The sequence below is a fragment of the Pogona vitticeps genome, chromosome 1, assembly GCF_051106095.1.
Source record: "Pogona vitticeps strain Pit_001003342236 chromosome 1, PviZW2.1, whole genome shotgun sequence".
Taxonomy (NCBI): Eukaryota; Metazoa; Chordata; class Lepidosauria; order Squamata; family Agamidae; genus Pogona; species Pogona vitticeps.
The window spans coordinates 68,617,925-68,632,294 of NC_135783.1; the positions used below are offsets into that span (position 1 = coordinate 68,617,925).

Here is a 14,370-nt window from a genome sequence, read left to right on the forward strand (position 1 = left end):
GGTTTATAGGTTACAGCAGCATTTCTTTGGCCCAACATTGGATCTAGTGCATCAGGAGATTTGAGTGCCCCCTGATGTCACCATCACAGATAGGCTTCTGAAACTAGATCAGACCTAAATGCCCCATCCACAGCTCCCCCTAATAATCTTCTAATAATAATCTTAGAACTACAGAATGGGAAGGGGCCCTATGGATCAGCCCCTGTCGAGGAGGCATAGTGAGGAATTGACTCCCAAACTCTGGCTCCCCAGACAAATGCCTATATGTTTGAGCTATAGGGGATTCCTCTATACCCAGACATATTTCTGCCTCCCACCCCAACATTGACTGGATCCACCCCAATGCCTCTACTGCCAACAAAACTGTGCCAGAATGCCAATGCCAATGCCAATATTATTATTATTATTATTATTATTATTATTATTATTATTATTATTATTATTATTATTATTATTATTATTATTATTATTATTATTATTATTATTATTATTATTATTAGTTACAATTTCTACATACCCGGTCCAACAATCCTGAAAACATTAACAACTTGCAATCGCCAACCCCACTGTACATTGTTTTGGGATGTCATATTTGACTGCTATTTCTATTTTTAAATTATGCCTGTCTGTTTTAAATAAAACCTAATTTAGAGGTTAGTTTAAAAATTTAAAAAGTAACATGTCATTGTCAGAGAATGAGAATTAGAATTAGAGCTAGTGTCTCAATTAGAAAATTTTAAAAAGTAGTTAGCATCTGGTTAGCAGCAGTGGTGAATTAAAGTATAGGCATAGGACTCAGAGCAGGGAATTTAAAGTTAGGAATACTGTCTGGGCCTCCAAGGGAAGAGACTCCCTTACTGGGGGAGGAAATTACAGGTAACAAAGACTTTCTGGAAATGTAGAGCTCAATAATCATGTTTTCTTCCATTTCGATCCATTAAAAAAGTGTTAAACCATCTTCACACACAGTGGTGATGAAATATACACTTTTTAGAAAACTATACCCATGCAGAGCTCAGAAAAATTACATTTTGGACTACCATGCCCAAAATGACCATATTGAATGGGGGTTTTCTAGAAGCCAAAGTCCAAAAAGTAAGTTTTCCAAGCCACAAATAAAACATAATATGTGCAGCAGCCCATTTGCAACAAAAGATAACATGGTCTGTAGTCTGGTGTTAGAAAGAGAACATACCTGTCTGCAGCATAGCCAAGAGTGAAGCCTCCTACGAGAAACCCCAGGTTGAGAAGCGCTTGTGTCATATCTATCATCCATCTGTTTTCACAGACAAGGTCAAACTGTGAGAAGAAGCAAAAAGATACAATCAATTGGTTTCTGTAGAGAAGAAAGAAATTAAGTTTCTGGTGTTGACAAAGAGAAAAAGCGAATATGCCTGAGCATTTTAGCTATGGGTGGTGTCTAGATTTAGTTGTGTGCAACAAGGCCAGAATACAGTTTCATTTCCAAATTAATGTAACAAGTGAGAACAAAATTAGGTGTTTTGGTGTACATGGTGCTGTTATTTAAAAGGAATGTTTCACATGCCATTTTGTCCTATACAATCATATTGTCTGAAGGGTGAGTGAATAGCACATATGGTGCCAAATGTGGGTAGGAGGATAAAGAGGGAAAGACAGGTAGAAGATGAACAGCAAAGTGTAACTGCATAGGTTGTGTAGATGCTACTCTTTAAGAACAGCCTTCTCCGACATAGTACTTGCCAGATGTGTTGGACTAAAAATACCAGTATTCCCAGCCAGCAGTCAAATTTAAATGCATTCGGGAAGTACAAATTAGGGGAAGGTAATTTAGTCTCCTAAAAGAACACTTTTCGAGAAGCCAGTAACAAAATGTGCAACTTGCAGGCAACAAAATCAACCAAAAGTATTATATGCCATTTCTCTTGTTAGTCCTCTGATTTATAACATTAACATCAGTGATTAACATCCTGGCAGCTTAGTGTGTTAAAAATTAAGTCAACTGAAGATTAAGGTAAAAGGACTAGAATTTTTGAGCTCAGTAACTGAGAATAAACTTGTCTTCTGAACTCAACAAAGCCTGGCTCTCAGTACTGAAAAATACAGTCTACAAAAGGTCAACAAACTCTACCCAGCCACAAAGACCAGTGATCACTGCACACAAAAGACTAGCTAACGACACCCATCAATCACAGTGACAGATCATCTCCCCCCTTATCATAACAATACACCCATAACAAAAAACACCTCGATCACCTTAATCACCCAATCTCCTGAAAAGCACAAAAAGCTGATCTCACAGTTACAAAAACTCAACTATTCCAAACACTACACCAGAACACAGACAGAGTTCCAACTCCTGTTCTCTGAAGATGCCAGCCACAGAGGCTGGCAAAACATTAGGAAGAAAAACCTTCAGAATACGGCCAATCAGCCCGAAAAACCTACAACTACAACAGCCATTTTTTTCTAGAGTTTCAATCTCTGACTGAATAAGGTGGGGAAGCAGCAGTGTTTAGATGCACTAATTGTTTGGGCTTTGCCGGCTGCTACTGATACAAGCATTAAGTTTGCACAAGTTCATTACTCAACACACTCAAGTATCAGAATAATATTCCAATAGAAACATCCAGCACAGTTTAAAAATTAATTGACTGCTTGGTCAGCTTGTCTTTCTCTGGTGGTAAGAAATAGAATTCTGATTTCCACCCAAACATAATATACAGACTCAGAAGTTGCATTTGCCTTCTCCATGGTCCCATAACACTGAAGTCTTTTCGTCACTCCAGATGCTCTATAAGGAATAAATTTACAGTGAAAACTGTATAAACTATGCTCATAAATATAGTTCTTCTTGAAAAACATTGATGTACAGTGGTGCCTCGCTTAGTGGGTGCTCCGTTTAGCGATGAAATCACTTAGCAATCACTTTTTTGCAGCATTTTTGCACTTCGTTTAGCAATGGTCCCTATGGGCGATTTTCGCTTAGTGATGGTTGGGACCATGCTTTGCATAGCGATTAAATTTTGGGTCCCCTGTTTCGCTTAATGATGGTTTAAACACCTTCATGTTTGCTGTTTTTTAAATGTTTTTCTGTTATTTATAAAGTTAAAGTTTACTGTTTAAAATGTTTGAAATCATAAAGGGCACTTAATAAACCCTTTGTTAACCAAATTTGACTTTGTTCTGACTCTTTTTTAATTTGTTGTTGTATCCCCCCCATTGAGATGCATTGAATAGGTTTCAATGCATTTCAATGGGAAACCGCGTTTCGCTTAGCGATGAAATCGCTTAGCAGCGATTTTTCAGAACGAATTAACATCGCTAAGCGAGGCACCACTGTATTGAAATGGCTGGTTTGAGAGTTGAAAATGGTTTAACTTCATCCAGGATTCTGGTGAAAAAGAATAACTAATCTCAGTTTTCTAAGAAAGCCAGAGATATTTATTTTATTTATTTATTTATTCAATTTATATGCCGCCCACACTACCCAGAGGTCTCATTTTGCTCATTTTTGCATTCATTTCCTATTTGTTATTTTTCAGTGGCCTCTTGGTCAGCTGTTATTTAAACAGAATAATGGAGTAGACAGATCTCTGATTTGATCCAAGATGACTTGTCTTATAAAAAAGGAGAGGACATCCTCCTGTATGGAATTCTTGGAAACATTGTCAGCATCAAAAATACTGAACTATAGAGATTAATGATGTGTTTCAGTATAAAGAAACTCCTATACCTTCCCTACACTTAGGAGACTGCCTCTGTAGTCAAACCAATACTGTCCCCCCCCCCAAAAAATGTTACTCCTTTATATCCTTAATCAAGATTTTTAATGGAAATAATTAATGGAATTGATGTTAGAACTGATCAGCTCCCTTATTCCAGAAGCAATAAAGTTGTGTTTAGCAATTCCCTTCGTTTCTGTGGTCTTCTCACAGACACATCCTTTACTCATTTTAGAGCCAGTTCCTATAGTGAATTATTCAATATAATATTTGACGGGTTGAAATATAAGCCCTATAGCATGGTGATTTAAAACATGGCAAGCTATATAGCATGGTGATTTAAAATGTGCCCATACATTTAAATGTACGGGTCGTTTAAAGTATTTGCATGAAATTAAATGTGTGCTTACATTTAATTCCCATGCTACATGGTAATACAATAAATGTTGCATTATTATATAGTATTTATTTGGACCTATAGATTATTTTTCTGCTCTGAAGTCCATGTTTTGGTTAAATAGCATTTATGCAAATGGATTAGTTGCTAGTGCTTTCAAAAACAGTGCACAAAAATTTACCACCCATGGGAAAACACATAATAACAATGTAGCATCAAGTCAATTCTGATTTATGGCGACCAATTTCAGGGGTTGCCAGGTAGAGAAAACTCAGAAGTAGTTTATCATTCTTTCTGAGGGTGCCCTGGGCGTGTGCAGCTCACCAAAGGCCACACAGGCTGGCTATACTTGCAGGAAGCACAATGGGGAATCAAACGTCTGGCCTAAACTACAGTACTGAGCTATCCAGCCAGGCGGGGGGGGGGGGGAAATACACAACTGTAAATGTCAGAACAGAGAGGAAAAAGCTATGTATGTCAACCCTCCTAACAAGTAGATGCTTCTGCACAGTTTTGCAACATGACCATACCTACTGTAAGTATATCTCTTCGTCCTGAAATAAGTAATGGGGAAAGTATGATAAATGTATAGGTGAAGGAGTATTTTTGGTCCTGAAAGTAGCTGCAAGGACACTTTTCCTATCGAAAGAATATCAGTGTTTGATGGAGTGTACCAGTCATGTCTCTGACGACTGTGTTTCTTCTTCTAGGAAAGCCACTATCTTTCTCCAAAGAACATTTTAATCTTGGATACTCACTCTATCAAACGCTTATGCAGGCAAGTCACCATAATGTATCCCCCTTGGAGTATGAAGTCAAAATTGCAACAAAAACAGTACAGGCTTTGTGCTTCATTTGACCTAGGAATATTGGCAAGCTATTCCAGAAGCTTGTGCCTGGTTTCAGGGAAAAACACTGTAGAATAAATGATGTGCTCTCTCACTCCTCTTGGGCTGCTGTCTCAGGGCCATCAGCCAACCAGCAATCCACCATCCATTCATTGAGAAGTAGATGAAGTAGAAATCCACTTTTGAGGGCTCCAACTTTCAGTATTCCCCAGCCAGCACAGCCTTGACATGCTAGCTGGGACAGTCTCAGACTTCTTCTTCTTCTTCATTATTATTACGATTACGATTACTATTAGTATTATTACTATTATTACTGTTATTACTATTATTACTATTATTGTTGTTATTGTTGTTGTTGTTGTTGTTTTATTATTATTATTATTAAAGTAAAACTTCAAAACTGTACATGTAGAATTGTTGCCTGGAAAACCATCAGCACATAGTAATTTTCCTGGATGTGGAAAGCTTGTTATCTGGGATATGAGGAGGCTTCCAGGTGTATCTTTGGGCAAGGCTACATTTCAGACTTGCCTTGAAGCATTATTTTACCTACATTCCTTTGCATAGGTACAGTGCAGCAACACTCAGCAACATGACCTACTTCTCAAACTATGCATTAGGGAAGTGGTCCCCAACCTTGGGCCCCCAGGTGTTCTCGGACTTCAACTCCCAGAAATCCTGGCCAGCAGAGGTGGTGGTGAAGGCTTCTGGGAGTTGTAGTCCAAGAACATCTGGAGGCCCAAAGTTGGGGACCACTGTATTAGGGGACATCCTACTATTAAACCAGTGGTTACTAACTTTGGTTCCCTTGATGTTCTGGGACTACAACTCCCAGAAATTCTAGTCTAACTAGAAGGGAAGACTTCTAAAAGTTTTAGTCCAAGAACATTTGGGGACTCAAGATTGGGAACCACCTCACTAAGCTAATAGTTAAGAGCTAAATTCAATTAAGTCCAACTATGGGCCTAGTTAAGTCAACACTTACACTAACTTGCTTGCTTGCTTCCTTCCTTTCTTCATTCCCCCCAAGACTAGAACTTATGCCATGTTCATGTAAATCCCACTGATTAAATGGGACTACTATGTTTGAAAATAACTGATTTTGTACAAGTAGCACACTTACTAGGGAACATCCAAGTTGGGCCAGCTGTCCCTGTGCATGTACACACCTAATACGGTGGTGCATCAACTTACGAATGTCCCTACTTATGACCATTTCAACTTACAAACAGCTCCAGTCGCAAAATTTTGCTTCGGCTTGCAACCAGTGCTTCAACTTAACAACTGGAAAAAAACACGGAGAAGGCGGGGAAAGCGGGAAATTTGAACTGCTTTCACTTAACCATTGCTCAGCGAAGAGGCTGCTTCTCTATACCTCGTTTGCCCCAGCGATTAGAGAGTGTGGATATGGAGAGAGACTTCAGACTGCCTTGTACCGCCTGGTACTGTACTGTACTTTTTTCTTTAATTTTTGCTTTTTGGATTTTTGACTTTCTTTTTTAAAACAGAGAGACTACCTGTTCTGGGTGAGTACTGTATTTACTGTACAGGGTTTTTTCAGCGTGGGTTTGGGCTAGGTGGGGGGTTATGTTTCTGTGCTCTGATGGGTCTTGCAGTGCCGATTTAAAATGTGAAAAGAAGACTATAATTTTAAAATGTAAAATTTATTTATTTTTGTAATCTGTGGCTCTCAGGGTTTGTGTACTGTGACTTCTCTTTTGTTTTAAAATGTGACCCCAAAGTCTTTTTGTCTTAAAATCAGAAAATGTTATGTGACGGGCTGTGGTTGCAGGCATGGTGTAAAATGGGGTTTAGACTCAAGTCTCCCCCCCCCAATTGTCTTTTCTCTCTCTCTGGGCTTTCTTTTTGTGCTGAGGGGGGTCTGTTTGCTGGAATAATGGTTGCTGGATTCTGTGGCTCCTAGGGTTTGTGTACTGTGACCTCTCTTTAGTTTTAAAATGTGTGGGTTTAAAATGTGTTGGGTTTTAAATGTGCTTTGTTTAAAAGGCGCTTGGTTTGATTTAAAAGGTTTTTGGTTTAAATTATGCAGTGTTTGGTTTTAAAAGTGTTTGGTTTAAAATGTGTTTTGTTTAAAAGGTGTTTTAGACTCCAAACACTGCCCCCATTGTCTTCTTTCTCTCTATCTTCTCTCTTTTTGTGCTTAACAACACAAACCTTTGTCTGAGGGGTCTGTGTGCCCCAGTAATGACCTTCTTTCCCTCTTTCCTCTTTTCCCCATTGTTCCTTCCCTCCCTCCCTCCTTTCCTGCCCTTTTTTTAACCTGTCATCTTAGGTTAAAAGAAGAAAATGTCTCCCCCTAGTGGTAGAGGACAGATTAACCGCTTTTGCATTCATTCCTATGGGAACGAATGCTTCGACTTACAACTGGTGCCTCTAGATACAACAAAAAAACAGCCGGAACGGGTGAATCGGGTTTCAATGCATTTCAATGGGAAATGCTGACTCAACTTACAACCATTTTGATTTATGACCATCTTCTGGAACAGATTATGGTCCTAAGTCGAGGCACCACTGTAAAACTGATAGGCCAGTGTATGCGCAGAGACTGCAGACCTGGCTCCCAGAAGTGAAGCCGGGCCACTGTCTCTGAAGATGGCGGTAACGGAGAGAGAAGAGAAGAAAGCAGCAGGACTGTGTAGGGAGGCAACGGGGGCAGCAAGGAGGGGGAAAGGCAATTTGTTTTGCCAAAACGAAGCATCAGATGGGGAAAATAGTTCAGCACTTCATTTCGTTTTTGCAAAACAGAATACATGAACTGAACCATGAACCAGCCCAATTTTGGGGTTTTTTATATTATTATTATTATTATTATTATTATTATTATTATTATTATTATTATTATTATTGTTGTTGTTGTTGTTGTTGTTGTTGTTGTTGTTGTTGTTGTTGTTGTTGTTGTTGTTGTTGTTGTTGTTGTTGTTGTTTGTAGTTCAGTTTGTGCCCATTTCTAGTCTGGAGCAATCCATGCCCCATTCAACTTGTGTTGTGCTCTGAACACAAACCAATATGTCTCACTTTGCTTCACCCTAGAACAAAATTTAACCATTCCACGTTGAGCCATAACTCATACAAATCAATGTGAATTAGATCAATTTTAGTTTGGAATCTGTGATTTCTCTGAAATGGATGCAGAGTCCAAATTCTGGGTAACCATGCATAGAACTGCACATTCTGAGGCTGAAGAGTCACAGAGTTCTGTTTGTTAAAGCATCTGAAAAAGGCTACTGATCCTGCCCTGCCCAGCTATTCCTTTAAATAAAATTTTGTTTGTGCTCTTGTTTCAGTCTTAATGATTAACAAAATGTTACAGCAAAGAAACCAAGCAGGATTCAATCAATAATACAACTTTCCCATATGTCATTCTCTGACTCAGCCTTTCACAATGACTTTCAAATGTTTTGGACCATTTTCACTAGACAGCATTGCCAATGATTGTGGATCTTAGATTTCAGAGTCTTAAACATCTAGAGGTCATAACTGGAATGGCCAAAGATTCCTTTAACACCCACCCACACACTCACTAAAGCCATATTCCACTACTGTATTTCTTTCTAATAAATCATCAAGATACTATGTTCTAGGAAAACATTCAAAAAGTCCAGTATTTAAAAGAAGGTAATATAAATCCAATTATTTATATATTTATCTTTAAATGTGTTATCTGACCTTCACGTATCTGGAACACAAGTGGTTATAAGCATTTACAGTCCACAAGGGTAATATAAATAAGACATTACGGAAAGTGGAGTCACTTTGAGAAAGTTCAAGCCTGTGCAGAAGAATTAGTTTTCAGCATGAAAGATAAATCAAAGAGCCCTTTTAAAATATTTCTTAGTACTTTGTACCATTGTAAATTATTTAGTGCAAATTCATATGGCAGAGGTTGGGGGTTCCTGTGAATAGAGCCAGCCTGTGTGGTCTTGGGCAAGTTACACAATCCCAGAATGCCCCCAGAAGAAGGGAATGAGAACTCTCCACGTGGAAAACCCCGAAAAGGGTCACCCTGAGTCAAAAATGACTGAACGGAACATGATAATGATGATGAATATATGATTGCTATGATAGTAATCATAGGGCAGGCGGTTGGACTTGAGGGCCTTATACTGTGATTCCCCTTAAATAAGATAGGGTCTTATATTAATTTTTGCTCCAAAAATGCAGTAGGGCTTATTTTCAGGCGATGTTTAATTTTTTTCATGTACAACAATCTACATTTATTCAGATACAGTCATGTCATCTTCTTCTGGAGGCTGCACAATGGGGTTTCACTGAACTAGGGCTTATTTTTGGGGTAGGGCTTATATTATGAGCATCCTGAAAAATCATTTTCAGGTCTTATTTTCAGGTTAGGTCTTATTTTTGGGGAAACAGGGTAGGCCCCTTCCAACTTCACTATTCTATGATTCTGTGATGAATAGTTTATCACAATATTCAAAATAAAAAGCATTTGCTGTGTATATCACACATTTTTGTGTTTTTTATAAATGTAATAATTTCCACCAGTCAAGCAAGCACAGATACTACAGGGAGGGGGAGAAATTCTAATAGTTGGGTGTTTTGACCCTTTTATACCATTTGAAGAGATATAACTGTTGCATGGGACTTGAACTGCCATGGCTTCTCAAGAACGTGGAGAATGGCATTTTGCTGAGGGTGTTTAGGTTTCTGAGGTAATTTTTCCCCTCAATAGCCCCTCCCGAATACAATTCATGGGGCTCCATGGGAAGAAGGACTGCCTTTTTCAGATTTACGGATATATTTTCACCCTGTGTTTTTTGGGGGGTTGGGAGGGAGGCACCTAGCACTACTAATAAAAAATTATTGCGCAACCCTTTAATTTTCTTCTTGACTGTTTTATCCCTCCCAGGGGGAAAATAATGGAAGCAAGAGTAGGAAAATAGAGAATAGTTACAAGTTGGATATAACATTCAGACATAACATTCAGTGAATGAGAAATGCTGATTTCACAATAAAAGTCCAACATGGTCTCCCTCAGAGTTTGACACTCAGTCTTCAGCACATTTATTTCGAAGTGAGGTTCCCAGACCTTAACTGACTGACTTCCAACAGATTATTCAATCGGTTGAGCAGCTGCAGCTGCTTTGACAAAAGGAACATGATTAGAACATGGTGGCCAGGGATCCACAGCCTGATAATTTCCCAACTATAAATCACAATCTGCAGAATTGTAAATGAGGGCAGAATGTGGTCTCACAGCCTGCTGTGAAAGCAATGTATATTGTAAGGGGCATATTGCAAAACCGTTGTTAAGGTTCCCACCAAGCCAGTGAAGGGGGTTATTTACCCACCTGACACCTTAAATACATGCTTGTTTCCCTGCTGCAGAGCTATTGCTATGACTGCATCACGAGAGGACAGAGTTCTTTTGCAAACATAACAAGAGAGCCATGTGGTCTGTGTGTAGTGGTGTAACCCAGTTCAGTGCTCAGATTGCAAATCTGTGTCACCTGAGTTCATGGCATAACCTGCATACTTGATCAGCTCCTGTAGCCTCATGTCTATACTGAACAGTACCTTGATGAGCCGGCTGGATAGCTCAGTGGTTTGGTGAATGTTTCCTTTGTTGATTTTCAGCTGGAACTATTTAAATAAATGGTTGCTTCTCCTTCTGTATAACATGCTTTAACATAGCTTGCAATCTGTTGTGAGATTGCTACTGGGTAGATATAGAATGATGGTTAGAAATTGTGTGTGTGTGAGAGAGAGAGAAAGAGAGAGAGAAAGGGGGAAGGGGGGAGAGAGAGAGTATAAGGACTCCCCTGTTCTTTATTTTTGTTCTTTACCTTAAAAGGACCAGGACCTTGTGTTCTAAGCACACATTAAAAGCCTTTGAGATTACACATTAAAAAGTTTTATTATTTTTAAAGGGTGGATCAGATACAACTTTCTTATTACAGCATGCTATGCTGTCTTGTTAAGATCTTTAGTAATGAGTACAAACGACTTTATGGACAATCCTGTATACCTGCTCGTACCTACTCAAGAGGTGTGTACCAGCAGCCATTCTTCCAGGCTGAGGAAGGAAGGAAGAGCACAGGGCCACTGCTGCCACCAGCCCTCTGGAGAAGCCAGATCTGTGAGGTTTCACCTGTTTCCAGCTGCCATCTAGCATTCACTGCACCTGAAGGCCCCATCATATTAAGAACTTGCCCCTGAATTTTTAAAATTTTCCTTTTGCCTCCCCATCCTCCTTTCCTTTCTGTCCCATCTTTTTAGGCTGTAGCCCTAGAGACAGGGACTGTCCTGATACAAAAGGAAGGAAGGAGCTGTGTAAGAGTTCTTCCAGCTTTTGAGCATGGCATAAATGCTATAAACAAATAATAAATAAATGTAAGACACACTGGCCAAAATTATGCCACAGAGGTGGATGATATCCTATATCAGCAGTAATATTTAATTAAAATGAATCAAAAGGTTCCTATTACTCTTTTTAGTTTATGACACTCCCTAGGACTTTCTTTTGCCATGGGGAGGTCTTTGGGAACCCCATGATGGGATAGAGGAACCTTTAATTGTCCAAAATTGCCACCAGATCACCATCAGCAGTCACTCTGAAGAGTGTTTGGAGCTGGTGCAAGATGCTGCAACTAGACTCCTATATGATACCCATTACACAGAGCATATAATTCCACTATTGCAGTAGTTTCACTGGCTGTCAGTCCATATCCAGGCCCAGGTTTGACAGACAGACAGACAGACAGACAGATGATGGGTGGATGTTCTGTGGTATTTGCTCTGTTTTTCTTGTTTCAAGCATTGTGGCTGTAGAAATATTGACTGAATTCCTGTTGCTTCATGTAGTAAATAACTAAAGTAGATCCACTGAATCAATGCAACTTAGAGAGTTCACCTACCTAATTATTCAATGGGCCTACTCTAGTTTGACCTACTATACTATGTAATAGGATTTCAGCTATTGAATGTCATGTTTTTCTGAATTTCTTTTTCTTGATTGTTATGCCCAGACTGAAAACATTAAACTAGCCTGGGTTTTAGACATAAAATTATGTCTCATAGTTGAGAACATATAAATCTGACCATCTAGCCCAGTGTTGGCCACTGAAATTGCAAGCAACAGTCCTGGGTCTCTGGCATAGAGAGCTTTCCTGCCATTCTCTCTGCCCAGGAGGTGCCTAGGTGCCAACTTGGAATCTTGGCCATGCAGACCATGTTGTCCAACACAGAATTACACATCTTTGTTGTCAAAGAGAAATTATATCAAATTTGCACAGAAGGCCACTATTAGCATTCTTTGACTACAAAGGTACTTCCAATCAGTGCAGTGCTGTCATCACAGTTTTCAGGTTGGGTCATCTGTCCCATATTGCCAATCCTCAAAATGCCTTTCCTCTCTATTTAGTCCTCTGCAACAAAGAGTAAAGAGAAATGGACCCAGACTCAGTAGACATGAAATCAGTAGGAACTGGAACCCTCGTTGGGGGGATTTCCTTAACTATTAAGCACTGACACCACTGTTTAAAGTTATAGATTGCACTTTACAAATGCTGTCACAGGAAATATGAGACATGAAAACAAATCATGGATGGCCACTCTTTCTTCAGTTGGCCCTCTCACTTGTTGCTTATATACGTTTTCACAGCCCTGATCGTCTAAGAAAAAAAATAGCTTGGTAATTTTAAATCCTCTTACCTCGCTGGCAATAGTTGAATGGGGGTCTTCGTAGAGCCAGCCATCTTGGCATGTAGTAAATGGCACTTTGCCCAAGCTGTTATTGGAGAGATGAGATAATGAGTCGGTATAGCTGTAGCAGGTGCTGTTGCATTGCAAGTCATATCTCTTACACTGGGATGAATAATTCACCCGTCTTGATGTGAGGACAGTAAGATTGTACTCCTCTTCAAAGGTCCAGGCACAATGCTTACTTAATTCAGATGCACAAGGGATCCTGCACCAATACTGCTGCGGATCTCGTCCAAGAAACACAACTCCAACAAATAGAAAAGAAAAAGTTATGCCAGTCTGGCAAAGGAGGAAGAAGACCCTCTTCTGAAACCTTCCAAACTCCCCTGCCTCTTTTAAAACTTCATCAAAAGACGGCATTATAAGCAGTGGTCGTCTCTCCCTGCCCCCACAAAATCAGACGAATCCAAGAATTGGCAGCAGGAGCTCTCAGATTTGTGACTCCACACAGGACTCCTTAGAAATCATGTATTCTCTTTCTCCCTCCCTCTCTGTCACTACCAACACACATGTAATCCAGTAGTATAAGCAGCAATGCTGGGGCACAAAAGTTTAACTTTGTCTCCCCACCCTTCTCTCTCTCACACACACACACACACACACACACACACACACACACACACACACACACACACACACACACACACGCACACACACAGACAAACTCTCTCTCTCTCTCTCTCTCTCACACACACACACACACACAGACAGACACAGACAGACACAGACACAAATACAAAGCTATAATGTCAATTTGGCAGAATGCTTACACGCAGCAATTTCGGATTTCACTATAAAGCTGGCAAACATACAGTCCCAAAGAAGGGGGTGTATGTTTCCTATCTGCCCAAAGAAGAGATTGTGCAACACTTAACTCTTAACTCTTTCGGAAACAGGAATTAACAAATACAAGGGCAGAAAGCAGAAGTGGTGCTATAGATATTATTGATCTTTTAAAATAAACCTCAGTAGATAAAATTTATTTAAAAAGAAAAGAAGAGTCATAACAATTTTTAAAAAAACAACCTTTTTCTCTATATTCCCTGGAAGTTCTTTAAGCGAATAATGAATGACAATCATATTTGATAACTTAAATAGATATTTGCATAAAATTAAGCAGCAAAATAAGAAAATGTGGTAAACATTAAGGAAGAGGACCAGAATGTAAAGAAAAGAAAGGCCAAGTAGTTGTCACAAAAAGCAAAAGGTTATTGAAATGTAGTCATGATAATTTATTCAAAATATTTTTAACCCATCTTAAGAAGGACCCAAGGCGGCGTACATCATTAAAAGACAATATGTAAAACAGTAAGAATACAAATACTAAAAAGGACTAAACAAATAACATGCTAAGAAATGGTAAACAAAAATAATACCAAAAACACATTCAAAGCAGTAAGGCACAACAATCCATTGAAAAAACCCCACTCAGGTAGCCAGTCTCTGAAGGAAATGTATTCTCGAAGGCTTTCCACTGATGGAAAGCTTGCCTGAAGAGAAAGGTTTTGTCTGCTTGCAGAAAGACAGCAAAGATGGGGCCAGCCTGGCCAGTGACAACGCTTTCCAAAGTCCAGGATCAGCAACAGAGAAGGCCCTCTCCCATGTCCCCACCAAATGTACCTGTGAAGTTAGTGAGACTGAGAGAAAGGCCTCTCTGAGAAGTAGCAGTAGTAGTAGT

General features: G+C 39.4%; 1 protein-coding gene across 4 annotated transcripts in view; it reads right to left on the reverse strand.

Moving 5' to 3' along the window:
* The window catches only part of SLC22A3 (solute carrier family 22 member 3), a 34,288-nt gene extending 20,848 nt beyond the window's left edge, over positions 1-13,440 (reverse strand). For 3 of the 4 annotated variants that reach the window (XM_020809061.3, XM_072994626.2, XM_078383213.1), the window contains exons 1-2: positions 12,642-13,412; positions 1,196-1,299 (exon numbers count right to left, since the gene is read on the reverse strand). In XM_020809061.3, the coding sequence (XP_020664720.2) occupies positions 1,196-1,299; positions 12,642-13,052 (515 nt within the window). In that variant the 5' untranslated portion in view covers positions 13,053-13,412. Of the gene's footprint in view, positions 1-1,195; positions 1,300-12,641 lie in introns of all 4 variants that reach the window. The other variant, XM_020809052.3, reaches the window with a different exon arrangement.
* Positions 13,441-14,370: the final 930 nt, after the last annotated feature.